Genomic DNA, 23,871 nt, shown 5'->3' on the forward strand with positions numbered 1-23,871 from the left:
ACACTTATATATTATCACGCCCCAAATTCAGACATTACTGTCCATTCAAACTCTTCCTTCCAAGTTAAAGGGCCTGGATCTGGTCTGATAAGGAAGGCCTTTGGCACTCCATCTGATATATGGGCAGCTAGTGGGCCTCCTCTTCCTCTCGATGGGGCCTAAGTGCCTACAATAGTCCAGGACAGAAGTGCAGTAGCAATTGGCTGGACATACTGTAGCTCTGCAAAAACAGAGATGTTCTGAGAAAGCCAGGTGACAGCAATGCTGTCTTCATTTTGGCGTTCAGACTTAATAAAAACAATGAGCAGGGAAAGGTGACTATCTTCTCTCTAGTTTAAAAGATTTGATCCCTTCATGCTTCATTTTCTAAAAAATCTGCTGATGGTGTGAGATCTTTTAGTAACTATAAGGCTATTGAGTTCAGAGGAAAAAAGCAGGTTTGCATTAAGGCAGATGATAACAACTGGGGACAATTGTAACTATCTGGGGCACTGTTCAAAAGATCCGGGGCTGAAGATATCTAGTGAAACCAATGAGGATAGCAGGGAGGTAGGGAAGATGACTTTTTAGAGATTACTGCCTACACATTAAAGATTTGGGGCTCCAGCTTTAGTGGGGTGCCACTTCACATGACCTCTGGGACTAGAGGCCTGCAAATTGCCTCCATCGCACTGCTTCCAATGAATCAACCCTAATTAATTCACGGGATCTTCAGATCCAATCCTGAATGTTAGTTTTGGTTAGTATCCCATGACTTTCTTAGGCAGAAGGCATGAAGATGAGTTTGGGAGGACAGAAGACTAATGAGACTATAACTGAGCTTCTGCCTGAGAAAAGAAGGTGTATAAATGAAAGGAGAGGCCATATAGTGAAGGGCAAAAGAAACAGAAGCCACACACCAGCAGTGGAAGCTCCCACAAAGTGTTGTGATCAAAGCAACAAGTAGTCAGAAGCACTTCCCCATCTTACACATGTTCCACCCTTACACAGAACACATGCATAACAAACACCCGTTTGTTCACAAGTAACATCCTCTCTCACAAAAAATACATACATACCCACCCATCCAAAAACACATACGCACATATGCATGTACATACACACAACTGCACCCCCCCACAACACCCCATTCCCCCATTCATCTACACATGGTTGAGAATCACAGCTCCCCCTACCTGAGAAACACCAATATTCTCAATGAAAACTCTGTGCATACAACAACTCCCACTCCCACAATGAGATCGGAAAGCAAATGGGCACATCTCAACAATTATATTTATTAATATAATATTAATTAATTAAACTGTAAGCCATCTAGAGGTGAACCGTATTGGATGGAATAAAAATATCCTAATAAATAAATAAATAAATGAACAAATAATTCTACTTTTAAAGAAGATGGGAAAGATATCCCTCTTCCTTCAGAAATTTACTTTAGATGTGACTGAGCAGAACTTCTTAGCCTCCAGAGAAGGAAAGAAGAGGTAGGTGAAATGTGTGCAGGAGTGCTGTTAAGAACAGTTGATTAATAGCAAGTGCTTCCAGAACTCCACAAGGGGTGCTGATGGTAGAAAAGGGTAGCTGAAGATACTGGAAGTGTTGGTTGCTCTTAACACTCAACACTATATTAAACCAAAATCTGATATTCCTTAACCACATACACATACATTTGATATTACTGAAATTTGATATTCTTGAAACACATACACATACTGTTCCTATCAGACATGAATAATGAAGCACACACTGAAGGGATTAAAACAAAGTTACTCAAAGGCATCTGCCCCATGGGATGAAGGTACACCAACTTCTTGAAGCATATAGACAGGATTTGTTTGCTTTATATCCCCAAAAATTCCAGCCTTTACTAGATATATCCCAATGATATTACTATTACTACTACATTTTTATACTGCCCATAGCCAAAGCTTTCTGGGCAGTTTACAACAATAATCATAGAATCACATTCTCAAGTCACCCATCCCAATTCAGAAATTGGGATTTATTATCAGAAAAGCAACATCTGTTGGAAGTGAAGTATCCATTCATTGCAATTTATTACGACTGTGACAAAATTATAATTCTGTTTGGAAGGGAAGGGCAAGTCCTAGAGGGCAAGAAAGCAGTGTACAGTAGTATGGAGAGGGCAATAAAGACATTTCAGTTGTCAAAAAGCATCCCACATCTCCCAAAACTGAAGCTTTGGTCAGGGATATCTTTTAATTTCAGAATATTGAAATAGTGCACACACATTTCAGTTTCAAATTATACTTTATAAAGCAACCAAAATATAATTAGCACAGCTTCCAAACTGAACTCAAGGCAGATTTTGGTCTGGATTTAGAGAAGATGAATCAAAACATATATTTAGAGCAATTCATTAGAATCTGTAATGGATCTGCACAATTTTTCCTGATATGCTGATCGCTCTTAGGATTGAACAGAGGTCGTAGTCATGAGTTTAGTCATAAGCACTGCAAACCAGTACCCAAAGGTCACCAATGAGGCCAAAGAACCCCATATGTCTATAGCATTGGTCTCTCCCACTGTGGGTTATTATCTATCCACCACTATGGGCAAATTGTTCCTAGACTGCACTCTCATATGTGTTTACAGGTACTATTCCCCCTTTCAATTCCTATGGTGTTCACAGGGAGACATGCAGCAAACATGCCTGCCGGATAAAGTGAGACATGGTCCTCAAATGGTCATCAGAACTCTAGCCAATTTTAGAGTGAATCCCTCTTTTGTATAAACATGTTTGATTGTACTCCAGAACCAATATAGTTGTTTGATATGAACTGAACCTCCTTGATGCTCATTCGTCTCTTCACCATATAGAGAGTGGAAGAAGCTATAAGTAAATATACTGTTCATTTCCCCTTCCCACATAGACTAATGACTTTCTACTGCATGTCTGCATATTAAAATACCTGTTGCCATGAACATGAGAAGCACAAAAGGCAAAGCTGTAATGGAGCAAGGTTGGGTCAATGACAGCGCCATTCTCTGAGTGTTCCATCAATTCATTCAAATAGCAGAGATGCCGATGACAGCCTCTCACACCGTAACGAGCACAATATTCATCTAACACGAAGACTTGGCCTGGGCTAAACCAGCCCTGTAAGAGATGGGGAAGGGAAAAGTGTTTAATGAATCTGGACTGTTCTTTTCTTCTTTTTTCATATAAGAACAAGCTTAGAAAATTCAATTTTGCATTGCAGTATACAAACCTTTCCAGCTATTTTTAATAGGTGTAATTCCAAGAGTGTTAATGAATGAAAAATGGTTAGGCTGTGATAATTGTTAGCTTGAAAATGGAAAATGTTGTGAATTTTTGTTGTTGCTGTTGCAGGAGCTCAGGTATAAAATATTCCATAGTATGTGTATCCAAAATACAAATGTATGAAAAAAAATCTACATTATCTCAACTAAAGGAACTATAAGCTATTCTTCCCAGGGAAGGGAGGATAATGTTCTCACACAGAGTATTCTTCTGTGTGGAAAAACTGTAAAGCAAGAGTTGAACGGTTTAGGGAAGGTGTTATGGGTGGGAAGATAAGAGAGATACATGGGGTACAAGAGAGACTGAATGGTATGTGAGAAGAGTCTACCTCACTTAAGTTAGACTTACTTAAGTTAAACTCACTTAAGATGCAACTCTATGCAAACTTAAACAGGAAAGAAGGGGCTACAACTTCCAGCATGCCCCAACTACCTATGCTACATATCCTGCGATAGTCTAGGACCAGACCTACTTCAACAGGAATTAGCAGAATAGTTGGGTGGTCTGGAATCTATTATTTGTTTGAACTATGGAAGTCAGAAGCATGTCCTTCTGGAGAGGGAAGCACTCAGGACTCCTGGAGCATGTGCTTCTGCTAGAAACAGTAGACAAAAAGGAAGCAGTAATCCTATGGGAAGGCAAGGAAAATGAAGGAAGCACCATGCTGGGTGTCCATGAAGCATGGGAAAAGTGAAGAGCTCTTGGGATACAGGACCTGAGGATTCTCACAGGCAATGAATACAAGAAGGCAGGAAGGGAAACAGCAGAGAGCGGCTAGCTGACATTCCTTCTGAAGAACTAAGGATCAGCAAGATATCAGGCAATACAATATAGACCAAGATGGATACCAAAAGTGACAGAGTTTGGGCTAGAGAGTTTAAAGGCATCTCAGATCAAATAAAACAGTTCTGGGGAAGAAGGAGCTTTCAAAAGTCAACTTAGTCTGGAAGAATAGCCGTGAGTCTTGTTGCATCTTAAAGTTCAACACACTTACTATGGCATAGCTCTTGCAGACTAAAGACATCAGATGAATTTGGAGCTCTAGTCCATGAAAGATTATGCCACTTCCCCCCATATCTTTGAGAAGCCATGAGACTTTTTTTTACTAGTTTTGTTGCATCAGACCAATACGGCTATTCCTCTGAAAATATTTTAGTAAAGGAAGCATCTATAATTAAAGTTCCTCTCTTGACCCTGAAATGATGACTTTAAACTATGAAGAATAATTCCCCCTGGGTTTCAGTAAATAATATTTTAAAGTAGTGTTAACGGGCAATTCTCAGTAGCCTAGTTAATTTGACAGTGCTGAAAAATAATGGGTCTCTGATTATGGAGCTCTCCTCTTCATAATGATTTCAAAGGCTGTGTGTGCTAGACACATATATACACTAGTTATGCGAGTAATACAAGTGGGGCCTGGCAGTCTAAAATTAATAGCTGTATTAATATTTTACTTATTCTAAGCAGTGGAAATGTGGCTGTAAGCATAAGAGTAAAAAACAGCCCAAGGACATATTGCTATTTTTCCCCTCACAAGATTCTCCAGATGTTTTTCTTTCATACACATTTAGTCCTGATAGCACAATCCAAAGCAATGAGTTTTTAGTGTGGTAATGTCATGGTAATAACTGTTTAATTTTATAATTGCTTAGAAGCTCCCCACTGTCTACTAGAGAGTTTAATAAAAGGATTTTCAGTATTGCTAATAGTTTTAATCATAAGTTATATTTAAATCTAATTATTGCATATTAGGTTGGTTTTGTTTTATGGAGAAATGGTACATGTATCTACTTAATTTACATAAGTACAAAAAGGATACTTTTAGAACATACTTTCAGCATATGCAGATGGAAAGTGTTCTGTTCACATCATGTAAGGTAAAATGAAATCCCTCCACATTCTTCTGACTGAAGAATGTATACGATTATTTAGATAACATCTGTGTAAGAGCTTTGAGAGCAGCTAACTTCCAATAGCAGAAATCTACCCTTGCAGCAATATTGTGAGGATTAGAGTGACTCCCCTACAACCTCCTTCTAAATGCCGATGATAAGGAGAAGGCCATAGCTCAGTGGTGAAGTGCATGTTTCACATCCAGATGGTGCCAGGTTTGATTCCTGACATTTTTTCAGGCAGGACAATTAAGGAAGCTTCCATTCATGGCATTTATCTGAAACCTTGGAGAGTATTTGCCAACCAGGGCCCAGGTTCACACAATACAACGAGCCACATTATGGGTTGAATGTGGATTGTTCTTGAACCATGGGCTGTTACTGAATCATGGCTTGTGTTGTATGAACCCAGCTGTACTAACAAATCATTGAAGTTTCTGCAAAGAGAACAATGAGAACCCATGTTTTATTACTGAGTTGAAACCTGTGGCTTGCTTGTGGTTAGCAAATCAGGGTTCGGTGACAACCCAGTGACAACTGGTTTGTTATTCAGTGTGAATCGCATCAATGTCAACTCCCAATGGGCTTGATGGACCAATGGCCTAACTTGGTATAAAGCAGCTTTCAAATATTGTATGTTTCAGCAGCACATATAGGTATCTCTCAAGTCCCAGCTATCAAAGAATGATGTACAGGCATCTATACTCACCAGCTGGAGCAGAAGAGCCTCCATAGCACCCCATCATGCTTCATGTTTGTATAGAGCAAAAAATGGGAACATTATCAGGGCTCTTCTAAGCCCAATAGGAATTCTTTGGAATGAAAGCAATGAGGCCATGCTGGGAAGGATTGTGCCCTATATTTTCCACCCAAGTTGGTTTTAAAATGTCTCATGCAAATGCTACAACTTTTTCTCTAACAATATTCATGTAACACAGGAATATGCCTCAGGAAGCTAGGACTGGCTGCAGGTCCCTTTCAAGCATACACTCAGCGGTAAACCTGGCTTCACTTCTGCATAATGTGTGAATGGCCCTTCATTAGTAGTATTTTGTAAATCAAAGGTGCCAGTGTAAAATATATGTGAATAAAAGATGCCTAAAGCAGAGAATATGCACTTTAGTCAATGAACTGGCCTTCACATTGCATTAGATAATGTGTAAACATGTTGCAAGATACTCCTAACCTCCAAAATGTGAGAACATTTTTCTTGTATGCTTCTTAGTTTATGATTTTTTAAAAAAAGTTTTAAATAAAGATTTTGTAATCTTGCAGTTTGTTTTATTGGCTGGTTGAAGAATTGTAGTATGATTAGAAGCAAAGCAAACTAGGCAGCCAACCAAAGATCGGTCAATGTGTAAGTTGTAAGCATGGAACATCGTTTTGTTTCATTTTTCTCATTTAATTTTTCTCGATTATGCATCCTCATGATGGAAATCCCTGCTCCTCAAATACTCTGCACTTGCTTTTGAAAACTGAAAAAGAGAGGGAGAATACAGACTACTCTAAAGCGGTGAGTAATTTATCCAGGATTTAAGCCTACAAAGCTAACCTTGACTCAGCTGAATACAAGCACAATACCTCTATTTGCCTTTCTCCCCCTGTGGTTTTGATTCTATTTTTGTGGGTTCTTCCCCCTCCCCAATCCATAAAAGAGAAGTACAAGATAGTCGACATAATGCTTGACATCTGGCAAACTGGATTGAACCTTAAAATGCCTGTACAGGTGTTAGCAAATCCTACCACAGAGGGTTCCATATTTATTAAAGCCTTCTGTTTTTATTCAGCCCTCCCTAGAGGGGCTGATAAACCATGGTTCAGAGTCAGTTTGAGTCTATTCTCTTCTCTATTGAGTGGCACAGCAGTAGCCTTCAAGTGTATAATTTTCAAATTTGAAGCCAATCGATTGAAATCCTTTATCCCAATCTCACGCACAGTTATTAAATGAGTCTGGAAGAAAAGACCACTTTGCAACAACTATTTCTCACTTTTTCTCTTCCCTGCTTCTTTTATTTCAGCCTTTTTACTCACCAAACAAGAATAGGAATCATTCAATCGGTGATCCAAGGTCTGCCTCTGAAGTATTCTAAAGAGTGCAGCATGGTCAAACTTGCAAGGATTAGCAGAAATAAACTCATCCATGCCATGTTTCTGAGCAAGATCTGCATCTGATTGTAGGGAATGAGAAAGCATGTAGATGACCCTGCTTTAAGAAATTAATGGGAGAATAGCCTTCTTCAGGAAATCCCTTCCATTCCTCAGCCACCCTTTCACTGATAAACACTTATCACAATAAAATTTAAGCAAGGAACAGGGGCTTAACTATAACTGGATAAATAGCAGAAGAATACCTCCGGCTCCCATACACACATTTTTCATATGCTCGTCAAACCAACAGCAAATGTTACCCCACAGTATCAAAATGAAAAAGAACAAACAATCCATTCTACTGCTTTGCAAAACCAATGCAACATATATTCCAACAGTGTAGATTTCTGCTGTGCCTCTAGAAAACTAAGTTGTAAAACATGTTGGCAAAACACACTTTCTTTCTGGGGTTTTCATAAGATGCTAAGTGCAAGGCACTGAACACTGAACATTTTATCTGTTTATAAAGCACACACAAACGTTTGAGTCGGCCTGTGCTTATGGGCATTAAGAAGACGTACATCACAGGCCAAAATAGCAAACAAACATGGCTAGAAGGCCATTTCCCAAATGGCAAACTGGAGCAGAAATGAACACACAAGCTTATGCAGGGTCATTTCCAGTCTTTTTCTTTTTATTTGCAGCTTTTAATGAAACAAACATAATGTAGTAATGGCAAAAAACTTCTTCAACCTTTCAGAATAGAGTAATGAAAGTGGAAGCAATATTTTTTGTGTAAATTATATGTAACATACCATCTTAAATGCTACTTCAAAGATCTGAATTTATTGTTGTTCAGAGATTGCATCTTTCAACGCCTATGAACCCCGCGGGTTTATCAAAAGACAAGCTTTAGTGATTGCTTTCGTTAATGGTATGTTTTGTCAAAATCCTCAATGTAAGTTGTCTACCAAATATGGACAGAAAAAGCCTTACAGTGGCCAAAAGGACTAGTTATCCATTAGCACATTAGTTCACTTGGATTCCATACACAGCATTGGGGGTGAATAGTTTGCTATCAATTCAAAAATTGACTTAACCCTTACAATAAGGTCTTTGCTTCTCTTTGTTCCTTTAATTTCACATATAGGTCTTTTTATGTTCATTATGAGAAAAGATGCATCCTAAATGTACTTTTGAAAAAAAGTGCATAGTACAAGTCTAAAATTTCTATAGAAAAGGAGACAAAAGTTTATTGATTAAACCCAATTATAGAGTTAGGTTCATAATAAAACTCCATATTGATCTGTGGGTATGATGCTAACATAATCAGTCACATTTAGAAATTTAGCCCCAGATCATATTGATCCATGTCAAGTCCAACTTTCAGCTGTATCTGCAGATGGAAGAATTATTTAATTCAAGCTGAAGGATCTACAGCATCACATCTTGAAAAGATGCACAAACTAATTCATATCACTTGGCTCTGCATTGTCAAAGCAAGAGTCACATCTATGTGACAGATTACACCAAGGTAGATATAGCAACTAAACAGTGTGACAGGACATTGATGGTTTAAGGTATGAGATTATCATCTGCAGAAACAGCTGTATATTTTTCTAGAGTTTAGGAAGCAAGACCACGTATGATTAAACACCCTTTAGGCTGCAATCCTATGCACAGTTAAATCTAATTGAAGCCCTATCACAAATGCACATATACTTGATAGCAAGTTTGTGCCCAAAGGGACACTACTATTCCAAAAGTAAAACATATATTTATACATGATCCTCACAGCCCAAACCACGCTAGTTGTTAAATAACAGAAACAAATGAGAATTAGCTTTAAACTGCATAGAATTTTATTTCCAGTAACATTTTGATTGGGTTAATATTAATTTCCTGTCTCTTAAACATTTCCGTACTCAAACAATACCAAAAATGAGTACTACAATTTCTCAGTTATTGTTTGTTGCATGAATATCTTCTATTATCGGATGGTACAGAAAATAAAACGGCTGTGTTTTTTTGTTCTTTTGCTCTCTCATGAATACAATTCAAACAAGACTAATCAAAAGAATTTGTAGCCTTTATTTTCCATTACATTTCCCTCTTAAAAATAATAGAAAAAATAGAAAAAATGTACATTAGATTACCTATGTTTATTATCTCTTTGAAAATTAATATATTTATTTTATAACATTATACCACTGAAGTCTTCAGTACTTGTTGGTGTGGAGCCCTGCACACGGAATGGAGTTACATCAACAAAAAACCAATTCTACACTGGTGCACTGGCCTATGGGTAGAAGCCTTGTGGACTGGCTAGATAAATACAGCAGTAAATAAGTAAATACACAAAAAAAATTGTAATACCCAAGGAAAGGAGAAAGAACTGAACTCATGCTTGGGGTTTACAGTGGGTGCTGTTCCATAAAAGCCAAAACTGTCATCTCTCTCTTTATGATAGCTAATAAAAATCTGCTTGGTATTTCCTTCAGCTAATTTCATGATGGATCAGATAACAGGATTTGAGCAAGGTCTGACAGTCTGCATCTTGGCCACAGCCTTGACACAGGAACACAAGCAAGGCTGGTGGACTTATCTTGACTCCCACTTCCCTGTCCATTATTACTGGTATGCTAAGCCATAAAGTGGTTGCATGAAGCAGATGGACAGGAGATTTGATGAAGCCTGCTGGAAAATGCCAGCAGTTACTGGCAAACAACCAAATGCACATGGGAGTCACATCTGGATGGGAAGAAGGGAGATGTATAAAATGGCATGAATCCTGGGATAACTGCCAGATTTGATTGATCCTTGCACCACTCACTGATATGCTATCATAATGCACATTTAAGTATTTGTGTCTCTTCCCAGGCCTTTCTTCCAGGAGACCACAGCAGGAATCAAATTATGTTAAAGCTATGGTATTTTAACTATGGCTCCACGCCCAGCCCTTTAGTTCTGGTTTGTATGGCTGGATACATCCAGAACTGGAAGGGGAAATGGAGGTGCCATGAAATGGGTCTCTGGGAGAGGACAATGGTCCCATCAGAAGCATCCCTTCTAACTGTTCCAGTGGTCGTGCGGTCAGGACTGCTGGGTTTTACTCACACAGCATATCCTTGTTTTCATTCAAAATTATTATTTGTTTGTGTTTCCCAGGAAGAGACAGTTGCTCTGTGGAGTTCACCTTGGAGGAACACCCATAAAAATGTGGTGTCTTTCTAGTGTGATGTTCTGAACACTGTACAGAATCACTGCAAAGCCTATGTGGACCTTTCCTTCTGCTTTCTGTGCTATGGAGTTAGATAGTTGGCATGGTTGGAATGGAAGTATGTGCTTTGCTGGGATTTCTCCCTGGCAGAAGGATTGTCTCTAGGCTGCAGATGCAGCTACTAGCTAAGTTTGAGTTGCCAGAGGATTCAAACTCACCTTAGGAGAGACCTGGACAACTTGAATCTTGGACAACCTGCACCCATTGACCTGGCTGTAGAGTTACCCAGCCAGAAACTATATAACCTTAGCACCTTGCTCTCTCCTCAACTTGGTACAGTTCTGGCTGGCAGCTCCAATCACTCCCTTAAAGCTTCTGGGTAAACATTACATAGCTGCTGAGCAATAAAGATTCTCAGGTCCAAATTAACTACTATAATTCTAATGGAACTGCTGAAAGAAAAATAATCCTTTAAGAAATAGTTTCCATGGGAATATGTATCTGAACTTCGACAACATCAACTGCACATTTTTAAAAGTAACACAACAGCAGTAATGAGCTGCAAGTCAGGCATTTCGTGACTATTAACAGCATAAACTGTCAGGAAAACTCAATGTCAATATTGATTAATTGTGATAATGAAATTCTCTAAGTTAAGAACAAAGTAAACTTACTGTGAGATACATCTGTGTGGATATTGCTTCCTTTTGAATTGCTCTTCTGTGCTTGACTTGCGGGAACAGGCTTATAAGACTGACCTGTTGCTCTGTACATTGCTTGAACCCACAGGATTCTATCTTGCTCATCATCACTGGCAAATATCACAGTGTCTCCTTCTTTTACAGCATTGAAGAACATATGACCACCCTGGAGGCCTGCAAAATTAGGTAATCAGGAGCTAGTCAAGCAATTTGGTTGATCGAGGTGAAATTAACGATCCTTCCTGACACATTTTTTTTTAATGCAAGGAAGGCCATTTCCCCCCCTTCTTTCAAGGTCCCCCCAATTTCATTCAACAAACTAAATGGAATAAAGGGAAGGGGGCAGGGCAACTAAAACCATCATGACCACAAGGTATGAAGCAGGGGATGAATTGTGGTCTCCTTTGAACGTACAAGCAAACAAACACTCAAACCAACAGTCTGACACTTGCATGTGGGCTGGGGAATTGTTTCCCCCTTGAGGCATTTCTCCACTTTACCTGGACTCCCTGTAATCCTGCTGTCCCTGGCAGCTGCCTCTGCTGCCTACTGAGTTGAGCTAGTCCTTGCAAAAACAAAGTGCTGAAGCCAAATGAAAGCACTCTGTTACGTCTATTATTAAAACAGCAGCTACACAACTCTACCTGCTTTCCATTGTATGTATGTATGTATGTATTATTTTAAACATTTATAACCCATCCTATGCCAAAGTTCACAGGTAATGCTAATGGGGAGAAAATTAAAAACAGGTAATTTTCCCGCATCAGTTAATGATATCAACTGTTTTACCTATGCAATTTATGGTTCAGATCTGCTAAAACCAGGCCAAATAAAAACAGTAGGATTCCAGTAGGATCAAGAATGGAACAGTAAGATAAACCAAATCACAGAATGCTACAAAAATATTTGACTGCTTAGGGAACTTTGCAAAGAGAGGTACAATCACCTCCCTAAACTTTGGTGCAACACTGGCAAATTCAACTAGTTTTACTTGACAACCAGTGAACAGATGTACACTGTTGTTTGCCTGACTACATGGAAACTTTTGCAAGAAAGCTTAGTAATTAGTGAGTGAGCATGACACATCAAAATACCTGGATGAGGTACTGTATAGTCCACTGTATAACCTTCAAGCTGCATTAATTCTTGAGGCTCAGATTTCTTCTCTCTGTAGCTGCACATAGCAAATGTGTATTGGCTTACCTGAGGTTAAGAAAAAGTTCAAGATCAGCTGTATTTCATGCCATCATATTTAACACTTGGATGACTGGCAATATACAGCACACAATTCACCGGGATGTGGACAACAACCTAGCTACTAATGTTGCACTAACAAATTACTTCCATATAGCTGAAAAGGAAGATGTCCTAACAATTATGAATAAAGATCTAAACTTCATTCAGCCACACAAAGTAAAACTGTTTTTCATCTGTCTGGCAAAAACACTGATATTTAAGCACAGAGATAACATAAAAAAACCTCCTTGTATAATCCTTCAGTGATTATGCAGCTACTGTGAAAGTTGGAGATGGTATCTCTCATTTGTCTATTAGTGGTATGGGAGGCTGAAAGTTTTTATTTTTAGAAAAATTGTCTATTATAATTAGAATGCATGGGTGAGGAATGGGTGTTCCTCACTGAAAATAGAGTCAGTAAGAAAAGGTCAAACTACTTTATCAAACATGTTCCTTATCTCTGAGCCATGATCCTGCCACAGCTGAAAACTTCCTTGTTATTTTTTTAGTTGGTGCAGTTTTTGCACTAATTAAAGGTGGGTGGGGATATAACCAAGAATGAGAGAAAAAGGGCATGAGGGGAAAATGGAAAGAAAGCCAAAATGGATGGGGCAACTAAGGGTGTTGGGGGGGTTGGGGGGGGGGGAGAAGGCCTCTGTTAATTATTATGCTCAGAGCATTGGCAAGATCAATCTGTCCTAAAATACTGGGTGTGACAAATCAAGGAGGAAGTGGGAGAGAGATGGTGAAAATGGGGTAGGAGATGCAGAGAGAGGGGGCAGTTATAGCTGTTTTGAGTTTGGCTTGTCCACCACTGATACGTGATTCCCAACAGCCAATCCTTGAGGGAAGATAGTCTTCAAGAGAAAAAAGGATTTCCACAGCTGAGTGCTGATGGTTTACAATTGGCAAGGTATGGCTGAGTTTGAATTTTGATGGATGGTCACCTCTAAACAAGGTCTGTTCTGACATCTCATTTTGTTCTGTAGTACAAATACCTGAGGGCAAGATATAGGCATTTCCAGTCAGCTGACAATAAGCAGTTCCCCCGAAATCAGCAAACTCAACCAGGAAATGATTGACCCTTCCCTTTGTGTGCATTTAATGAGAGAAACAGCAGTGTAAACTCATCTGATATTAAGCATGTGATATTTGTAGTAAGGTCTAAGATGTAAAATAGGAAGCAACCATCATAAATAGCCAAGTAGTTTACTGGGCTAGCTCAACAATTTGGTGCTGCCGGATCACAAGTTGTTTTTCTTAATTTCTTTGATAGTATCATTCACTATGCAGCCCACAATTCATCAACTGCTTAATAACTGCTGCTGTTAAAGTTAAAATAAAAACATGGTTCTGATTCAGTGCAACTCCTGCCGTTATCGTCAGGGCAAGAGATGTGAAAGGAAAGGAACAGCAAAACATCCATTTGTCTATATTGTTTCTTCACATCATTCTACACATGGTCTAATTCATATAGCAGAAGGAGGTGGCAGAATGGACTGTAAACTTGAGACTGCAGGTGGGGAAAGCTGGCAAGAAGAGTGGAGTGTTTGTATGTAATGGAAAGAAAGGCATACATTTCATCTGGCCTGGCCATTCCTTTCCCTGAGGCATTTCCAGAATTAGAAAGCAAAGGGAAAGCAATTGAAAGAGAAAAGCAAAAAACTGATGGTGTATGAGAGGTGGCACAGTGTGCAGGAGAGGGAAGATTACTTTCTGTCAGTTCAAAACAGCTCAATATGGGCTGCTGGAGGTGGGCATGTCTGAGTATCATTCTAAATCAGGGATAGCCAATGTGCAATCCGCAGCCCATAATAGCCCATGCTGCTGAATTTTGGCAGAAAACTACTACAGGAAGCTAGAACAGACACATTCACTGTGTTTCCAAGCTAAATCTGGCTGCTCCAGCTCTCTGTAGTGGTTACTAAAAGTCAAGGGCAGATTGTGATGTTTTGCTGCCGCCACTACTAAGCTCAACAGTACAAAAGCAGGAGTTGGCATGCAGCCTGCAGTCAGGTCCAAAAGTTGCAGATGGTGCTTGTACCCCCAAAAGGTGCCCATGGCTGCTCTAAATCAGATGACACATACACTGACAAGGATGTTAAAGAACAAAGAATCTTACTAACTGGTAAGCAGAAGGATGCTCACACTCAAAACACATGCCAATATGAGATGGGGACCATCTCGGAGTATTCATGGAAGAATCACTTACACTGTAATAGCTAAACTAGGCATACGTAAGTACTGTAGACCTTCAGATAGTTCTGTTGATCTGTTTCTGCCAGACACTGCCAGATAATTCACAGAACTGAGATAATGAAGTGAATATTCACAGACAAGGAGAGACTTCAAGTATTCAATGACTAAAAGTGCTAGTGTTGAATTAAAATAATCCCTGAACCAGCTCTCTGGTACACTGTGAATCTCAGTGTCTATGTGCAGCAAATGGCACTTGCCGTATAAATGAATTGAGTGTAGAAAAACAGTATATCTGACCAGCAAAGTTGCATTAAGATCATCTAGTTTATCAATAAAGGGTCAATAAGATCATAATGTTCACATCCTCTATTGCATGCTTATTTGGAAATCTTGACCTATATTGTCAATAAAGCTGTAAGTGGCAAGTATAGATCATGGGAATCAACAAGGCTTGACAGATTTCTACAGTAATTGAACTGCAGTAATTGAGATAAAAGCAACTGAGCCATTTATCATTATGCTGCATTTAGGGATCATGTAACACTTCATAGAATGATATTTTTCCAATGAAAATGTTCACAATATATGCACAATTTAGTTTTCATATCCATCTCCATAAAGGTCTGAGTACAAGGGCCAAAACAGACATTACTCTAAATCCATGTGTTATCTAGAATGCAAATATCCCCTATCTTAGCTAGCAAAGGTCCAGAGCTGAACCTACTCTGGAGTAAAGAAGAAGAAGAAGAAGAAAACAAGATATAAATGCAGGAAACTTATTTAAAATAAAGTTTGTTTTGAACCTGAGAACACACAGAGAGAATACTTATTGCATTAATCCCTAAGCACTATGCCAAAAAGCATCAAGGGCAAAGAGGAGAGCCAAAAAACTGCCCCTAGCCCCACACCCCCAAATCCTATTGTGGGGACTGGACCTTGAGAAAGCTCTGAATGGTGTCCTGATAGCTCTGCGGTGTCCTGTTGGACTGCCCAGGTTCTTCTTGCTCCTGTGATTCCTGAAATCTATTGGGCAAGGGGACCTGGGGAGCCCCAGAACAGCACCCAGAGAGCCTGTGATATGTAGATAACCCCCCTGCTATTCATCCATCAACCTCTGAGGAAGGCCTAGTACCATTCCAAGGATTCTTGGGCTGCAGCTCTATACTCCCAGGAGTCCACACTTTCCTGGTTATGTGGACTTGCCAAATGAGAGGACGCCAACAAGACCCAGCATGACTTCCGTAGGAGTGTGGCACACTCTCCTCTCCTGCAGGTGCAGGGCACAGGGAGCAAGAAAACTTGTGCTTTTCTTTCTGCCTTCTTTCCTGCAATCCATCCCTAAAAATTCCTTTAGCTTTTCCCTTTCCCAAGAAAAGATGATATAATTCATAAATAATAAAAGGAGGGAGGATTAGGTATTCCAAAAATTAAATTATATTATGATGCAAATCAATTAAGAGGTATACCAAATATTTCTTTGCAGCCAGAGATGGAACAACAGTAAATTGCCGGATCTCTTTCAAACATTTTCTTTAAAAAAAGATGATAAGAAGATTGTAAAAAGGATAGAAAATCCCTTTTAAAAATTGATATGAACTTGGGAGAAGTATAGGGAAGAATTTATGTCAATCATCTTACAGGATTTCCAGAAAATTTGAGGGATAGTTTAAGAAAGGTATTAAAGGAAAAAACAAATATTTAGGGTAAAAGATTGGAAGGAGAAAATGCATAATAAGGAAAGGATAAAGGCATTATCTGGAAAAAGAAAATTAACTTGGTTTAATGGTATGCAACTGGAACAATGGACTAGAGAATGGTTGCAGAAAAATGGTAAGTGTAGAGACCTTACTAAATTTGAGGAGATTGTGATGACCAGGGAGATGCAAGGTGGAATGCAAACAAGGGGGACCATAAGGAAGAAATATAAGATTTTATTAGACAGGGAAGATAAATATAATCTCTTAAAAATTTTATGGAAACTGGACTTAATGATTGGGGGGAAATAATGGGATAATAGTAAAAAGTATGTCAATTACAATTAAGGAAAATTTTTATAAATTAGTATGGAAATAGTATATGACCCGGGTTAAATTATTTTATATAGATAATAAAAATTCTAATTTATGTTGAAGATGTGGTTGGAATATGAGTATCTATTTCCATATGTGGTGGGAATAAGAAAACATCAAAATAGTCTGGATAATTATTTTTAAGGAGATTAGTAAGATATTGAATCTAAAAGTTGAAGCATTGTTGCTAATTTTTAGTGAAAAGAAATGGAAATGGAATATCAAAGAATTAATAATAAATTTGTTATCAGCAGCAACACTGGTAATAGCAAAGAAATGGAAGGAGAAAAGGGATCACCAATTAATTGAATGGAACAAAGAAGTTTGGAATATAGTAGTTAATGACAAGTTGATGTGTGAGATGAGGGTGAAAAAAGGATTGATAAAAAGACTGATTCTAATAATATATGGGGTATGTTTATTCAATATATATTAATGAAAGAGGAGGGTAATAGACCTTCAAAGGATGTATTGCCATTTTGGTTGGAAGGGGGTATCTTAGAAAGACCAGGGAAATGGAAAAAAAAGGCAGTCATGGGCCTGATGGAGGAGTGCACCAAGGGTGATTCATGTTTTTTTTTTTAAACTTGATTAAAAAATTTTTTGTATATTTTGTGTATTACATAATTTATTACTTTATTACATGATTTTTGTATTAGTATTTGTTTAAAAATTAAATATTTTTAGTTTAAAAATTAAATAATTTTAAAGGTCTCCCCATGTAGGAGAGAGAGACCAAGACCTTTGTATTTAAATGTTATTTTAATTGTTGATTTTATTTATTGATTCTATAATTTTTACCAGGATGTCTCCAATATTTTATGTATTTCTATCAATGCATTTTTATGGATAGGAAGCCGCCCCGAGGCTTATGCGAATGGGGCGACATATAAGTTATCTAAATAAATAATAAATAAATAAATAATGTAAAATGTTATTACTGCTTTAATAGCATGATACACAAATCCCATCAGAAAAATAATCTATGCAGATACTCAAAACTGCTCATGGATTATGTTGGCCCACTGTATCCTGTGATACAATATGTTCAGCTTTTACCTAGGGGCTTCTCCTGGAAAAGTGAAGAAATCCATTGAAAACTATCTGCATTACAGTTTTTCCGGGTATGTATGAGATGCCATTGAACTATATCCCCTATTGGTGGCCTTTTCCATGACCAGTAGTGCAACAACATCTGCATGAACCCAAGGAAGTTGACCTGTTGTTGGATAGGCCTAGTCTAAACCCCAAGGGGCATTACCTTCTGTGTACCACGTCTATACCTATAGGCAAGTGATTACAGAGATGCTTTCTTGGTATTATCCTAGAAAGGTTTTGCAAGCAAACTCAAATGGGAATCTTGGCTCCATACCACAGATGCAGGTAAGAACATGGAACAATTTGAAAAAATCATGCAAATTAAAAATATTTCACTGCACTCAGCCATTAAGAAACCTGAAGGCTCTCTATATGCTAAATTGTGCATGTTTCTGTCACAAAGATCAAAGCTATGGTGTTCTATTCATAGAAAGTTTATTGCTTTAATGATGCTTGAAATACAGCTTCCCAAATCAAACAAGTAAGAAACATTACTAACCTGTACAAGAACAAAGTAGCGCTTTTTCCACCTCTTCCAAACCTTCTGTCCCAGTGCATACAAATAGCTGTGAAACAGTAAGATAAATAATTAGTTGTTTAAACTGTTATGCTAACCACCCTCAATGTATAATTAAGGAAACTGTTTGAATTCCTTATGAATTTTTTGCTTATTATCCTTTCCTATTTATTTGTCCTTAAAATTTAAGTACATTTTTGAGTACTGTTATTATCATTTTCCATTTATATTGCACTTGGCCATTGCATTACCTTATTCCTCTTTACAAAACCCTGTAAGGTTAGTGACATTTATTATTTGTTCCCTCCAGTCACTCCTGCACTATTTATATGAGAATGTGTTCGTATGTACTTCATACTCTTTATGTATTCTAAATGTATAGTTAGACAGCGACAACAAAAATATATTGATTTGAATCTCTGTGGACCAGAAGCCAACAAGATAAAAGAGGGTTTCCATAACAAACAGCTTCATGCCAGAGGAGAGACACCATGAAGTGCTTGAAAATGTGGACCATGATGGTAGTCAAGAAGCTTGATACATTGGGTGGGTTGACACAAATACAAGCAATGGCACAAAGCATGGGAGCGTGGCTTGTTGTTATGCCTGAACCCAGCAAACATGGTGAAGCATGGCATACTCGGTTTCCATGGAACCAGGCAGAGACACAATGGCTTGTTCTAAGGGTTGCATGCTTCACCATTGTTTCTTTTGCAGTCTGAACCCAGAAAGCACATTTTTGTGCACTTTCCACACTCTGATCATAGTTTTGGAGCAGGAGCAACCCCAGCTGTGGCAAATACTCTTTCTGCTGCCACTGTTCTCCAAAGCTTCCCATAAACTACTGAATTGCAGGCAGCAGTGCTCCAATTGGCTGCTTTGCTCTCCCTTTCTACTTTGCCAGTGCTTGGCTATTGGATGCCCAGCCATGGCAACAGGAACTTGCCAGCGGCAGGGCATTGCAGTGTGCTGCCTCCAGCAGAAGGGACCTTGGAGACTGGCATGCTTGCTGCTCCTGCCTGGTTGCTGAACTGTACTGGAGTGGTGCTTGGAAATTGCTGTGCAATTATCCTTCTCAGGGAGCCAGCAATTTATTCATCTGAAGATTGGCTTACTCATGCAGACCAAAAGGGCTTTGCCCAGGCATCTCCATCAGGGTGATCATCCTGAGAAACTCACATCTCGGCATGATCTACAAATGGGTTGGCACACTTATATGTGGTACGAGAAGTGTAAGACACATGGTTGTTTTTTAAATCATTATCTTAGAAAGTCATTAATGTCGGTGTGGGAAAAATTAAAGACAAAACTACACTCAGTTACCAAGGTGGCTTTCTCCTATGGAAGCTCTTGAATATCCAAACATATTGAATTTTGATATGATTGTGAAATATGATGATATTTTGGATAATGATGGAGGATTGAAATAGAACCAAGAATTACAAGAGCAGGGTATTAATATCTCTTGGTGGCATAAGGTTCAAATACAATTGAGATATGTTAAAGATTATAAAATGTGGGGTTTTCATAAGGAGTTAACAACTTTTGACCAAGTGATCTTAAAATCAGATGAGAAAATGATTAAAGACTGTATAATTTTCTTTTGGATGAGAGAATGGAAGACGAACAAGTTAAAGAAACTATGATAACATGGGCACAAAATTTTGGATAAAATATTGAGTTACAGAAATGGCAAAAGTTGTGGAAAAGAAATATCAAGGTAACTTTAGCAACCTCATATAAAGAAAATCTCTATAAAATGTTTTATAGATGGTATCTGTTGCCAAATAGATTAGCAAAGATGTTTTCAAATATGTCAAATGGATGTTGGAAATGCAAACATAAACCAGGTACCTTCTATCATATGTGGTGGACTTGTGATAAGGCAAAAAAATATTGGGCTAAAATTCATAAATGGCTTGAGGAAATGTTACAAAAATCTTTTAATATTTAAACCTGAAGTCTTTTTACTAGGCATTGTACTTGATGATGTCGATAAACAAGCTATGTCTTTAATTTTACATGTAATTACTGTGGCAAGGATTGCATTTGTCCAGCATTGGAGGAGTGAAGAGCCACCCACTGAGGAACTGATTTTAAAAAAGATTCTGGATTGTGCTGAAATGGACAAACTGACTTTGAAGGAGAAAGAGGAAACATACTTCTATCATACTTGGAACTCTTTTTATTATTGGCTAGAGAAACGGGACTATCCATAGATTTGAATATATTTACGGATTGCTATTAAAAAAATAATTATGGGGGGCTGACCCAGCAGGTCTGATGTTTCTGATGATTGATGTTTTTTAGTTTCTTTTTTCATTTGTAGAAAATAATAATAAAAATTTACTTAAAAAGAAAGAAACTCACATCTCCCACCTCCCTTCTACTTCTAGCTTTTTTCTGACATTCCTGCGGACTCTCAGCATGCCCTGCTCTCCCTGCCCCCCAGCTATGGGGCAAACACTGTCCTGACAGTCTGTGGGAAAAGTTGCCTAGACAGCTATGCACAGGAAAGTCTGCAAGATGTGCTCCCTTTGTCCCTGGCACAGGTACACGCGCTGAAGGCCCTCACGGGCCTGGCTGCAGAGGGGAGGTGGCTCCTGGCAGTATGTGTGAGTCTTGCACATGCAGCGTGCATGGACACATGTGCAGTGAGGGAGGAGGATGATCAGGTAAGCTGCCTTGAGTTCCTTGGAGAAAAAGGCAGGATAAAAACCACAATAAATCAATAAATCCGTGTTCTACATTCTTTCTTTCAGCTGTAGAATAGACCATCTGTGACATATGTTTTTCAGACCTCCTTCCTTGCAAAGCTAGGGAGAAGGCTGAGGAGTTTTTGACACCACAAGATGAAGGCACCCCAAAGGCCCGTAGGCACACAGACCTTTCCCCTAGCTGGCCTTTCCTGATTTGTAAGACTCAAAGTATGACTTTAAGAAGTGGCATCCAACAGCACACACTTCTTCCTCCCCGCTGACTATTTCTGTGGGGAATGGTACTGGAGGAAGGCTTGGCAGGTGTGAGTATTAAGGGGATGGAGAGAGGTGACTACAACTTTTGCCTTCACTAGCAAGCTCAGAAAAAAAAACAATAAGAAAGACCTCTGAGCAACGACAAGCTTAAAGATAATGTCTGAAGGAGTTTTACAATGTACATTTCCTGTTCTGTAACCTACATCCAGATACAGAGGAACTGTAACATCAGAGTTGTTCTTCCAGTACCAAGACAGTAAAAAACAGATGCATTTCCTACATAACTATTACTCCTTCTATTTGGATTTGACAGCAAAGCTATGCCTATGCTTTCTGCTAGGGAAGGATTGTGAGCAGCCTGAAATGCATTCAGAGGAGTGCATTTGGTATAGACATCTGTATTCTTGAACAGTTTTTCCTACATAAAGAAACATGCTCCACCTCCACCATGCTGCTTGGCTAGGCTTTCGTGGCTAGCAACCATTGCTTTCTTCAAAAGTCTTGTTTTGATGCTTTCTTTAAGCTTGTGGTTTAAAAGAGTACAATGCCAGATGTTTTGTTATCTAATAACAAACTTAAATACCATATGAATTTAATTAAGACAAACAGCACTGTATATTTTAGCTCTAGAAAGTCCATTTTAAGTAAAACATTAAGTACCAGCTTTCCTGGCAGAGGAACAACTTAAGGTTTAAAATGTATTGTTCCTACAAGGATTAAATAACAAAGATATTAGCACTATTGACACAAAGCCTGGATTTAAGTGAACAAAGTCCCATGACACTTGGTCTGACATATCACTTTAAATGCACAGCAATAGCTTTAAACCAATAATCCTTTTTTCACTGTTGTCCTGATTGAAAAGAATTGCCTGTTTGAGAATGACGTCTTCATAATTATTAAGGGATAAGCCACTCCAAATTCTTTTCTCCCAAACATATTGGGGAAATGCTGAAATAAGCATTTGATGTGAATGTTCAATATTCCATGCAGAATGTATTTCTTAGCTAGATGGTGGAGAACCCTCCAGAGGTTTTGGGCAACAACTCCCACAAGTGCTGGGCAGCATGGCTAGTGGTCATGAACTATGGGAGATGTAGTCCAAATCATTTGGAGGGAACCAAGTTGCCTGTTCCACTATCAAGCATCATGCAATTCTTTAATCAAAAGTTCTTTCCAAAGTTTCAAGACAAAAGCTACTAACTGAACTGCTTATGGAAATGACATTGTGCTAGTGAAAGCTACCCTGACAACCTCAACAGTTTTAGCTGCTGAGCCCCAATGCATACTGAACTGAAATGCAAATACTGGCCCCCATTTTGCTGAAGTTTGCAGCTAAGTTTTTTATTCCATTGTAGCAGTTTCCTAACTGTGTTGCATGGGATCCTAGTTTGCTTCAGGTGCTTGTCAGAGGTTCCACAGTAAGTACAGTAATGGTAGAGAATTATCCAAGATAGACACTCAGTTGCCCACAACTGAACTCTTCCAAGAACATGAAACTAACCAGAAAGTTCTGGAAGTTACAGAGTAAAATTCAAACAGGGCAGCAGTGATGCCCAACAGGCTAAGCCAAGTTGTGCATGAACTATCCAGAAATCCATTGTAACATTCAGAGATTCTATGTTTGATATGCAGGCCTTCTTTGGGAATAGGTAAATGTAGAAAAACATCCAAGTCTCAAAAACACATGGATCTGAATTATATTAAGCATATAATACTTGCCACAACATGTTGCAGGTTGGTATGGTCCTGCTCAGGTTACTCCATGTAAACCCCCTGCTCCCAGTTTTCTGTGCAGTGAGAATACTTCGTCTTTAATGGCCCGAGTCAGGGTTTTACCCCTCCACACACTGGCTCCCCCCATGTAGTGATCTTTCCTTTAAGGTTTTTATTTTTATTCTTGGCATTTCAGCGAAACTTGAGCTTCTCCAAAGTTGCTGATACCTTGGACAAGCCATCGCCAAGGCCCCCTCCCTCAGTGACTCTACCCTTTCACTCCCATTATCACCACTTGCTTGCATAGAGCCACAGAGGAAGTAGGCCATGGAATCTACTGCTGCTCCTCAGCAATACAGTTGCTTAAGCCAAGGCGGACTGCAAGTTCCAATAATCGAGAGCAGGAGAAAGTCCAGGGCTCTTTGGCCTGTAGCAGTAGATGCTAACTCTGCCTTCTCTCTTAAGCACGTATGATGCAATTTAGGTTACATATAACCCAACTTTTGGAGAACCGAATTCACTTGTTTTCCTCCTCCTATATGAGACAAATAAATCACATAACAATGTCTCTTCTCTGCTTTTTGTTTTGTTTGCAAATTCATCCTTCCTATCCTTAAACCCATGGAGGGGGTAAACTTCTCAAAAGGAACGCTAACATTTCAAAAGAATTATTAAAATTCATTTTCTGAGCTTGAGATGACAGAAATTACAATGCATATTGAATCTATCTGCCATAAAGGTACTACAAATGACTTGTCTTTTATGTTTTTTCTTCAGATACATTGCACTTCTAAAATGTGAAATCTGTTTTTGTTAATTGCAAAAGGTGAATATGCTGGGTGAAAATATTGTGAGTTTTTTTCAAGTTATGTTC

General features: G+C 38.7%; 1 protein-coding gene across 2 annotated transcripts in view; it reads right to left on the reverse strand.

Moving 5' to 3' along the window:
• The window catches only part of CADPS2 (calcium dependent secretion activator 2), a 357,625-nt gene that overhangs the window by 148,911 nt on the left and 184,843 nt on the right, over positions 1 to 23,871 (reverse strand). For both annotated transcript variants that reach the window (XM_044422997.1, XM_044422995.1), the window contains exons 9-13: positions 18,289 to 18,355; positions 12,282 to 12,390; positions 11,161 to 11,361; positions 7,210 to 7,346; positions 2,934 to 3,121 (exon numbers count right to left, since the gene is read on the reverse strand). In XM_044422997.1, coding sequence (XP_044278932.1) covers positions 2,934 to 3,121; positions 7,210 to 7,346; positions 11,161 to 11,361; positions 12,282 to 12,390; positions 18,289 to 18,355 — 702 coding nt within the window. The remainder of the gene's footprint in view (positions 1 to 2,933; positions 3,122 to 7,209; positions 7,347 to 11,160; positions 11,362 to 12,281; positions 12,391 to 18,288; positions 18,356 to 23,871) is intronic.

Source organism: Varanus komodoensis, unplaced genomic scaffold (assembly GCF_004798865.1).
Source record: "Varanus komodoensis strain SLA01 unplaced genomic scaffold, ASM479886v1 scaffold13_1, whole genome shotgun sequence".
In the NCBI taxonomy this organism is placed as follows: Eukaryota; Metazoa; Chordata; class Lepidosauria; order Squamata; family Varanidae; genus Varanus; species Varanus komodoensis.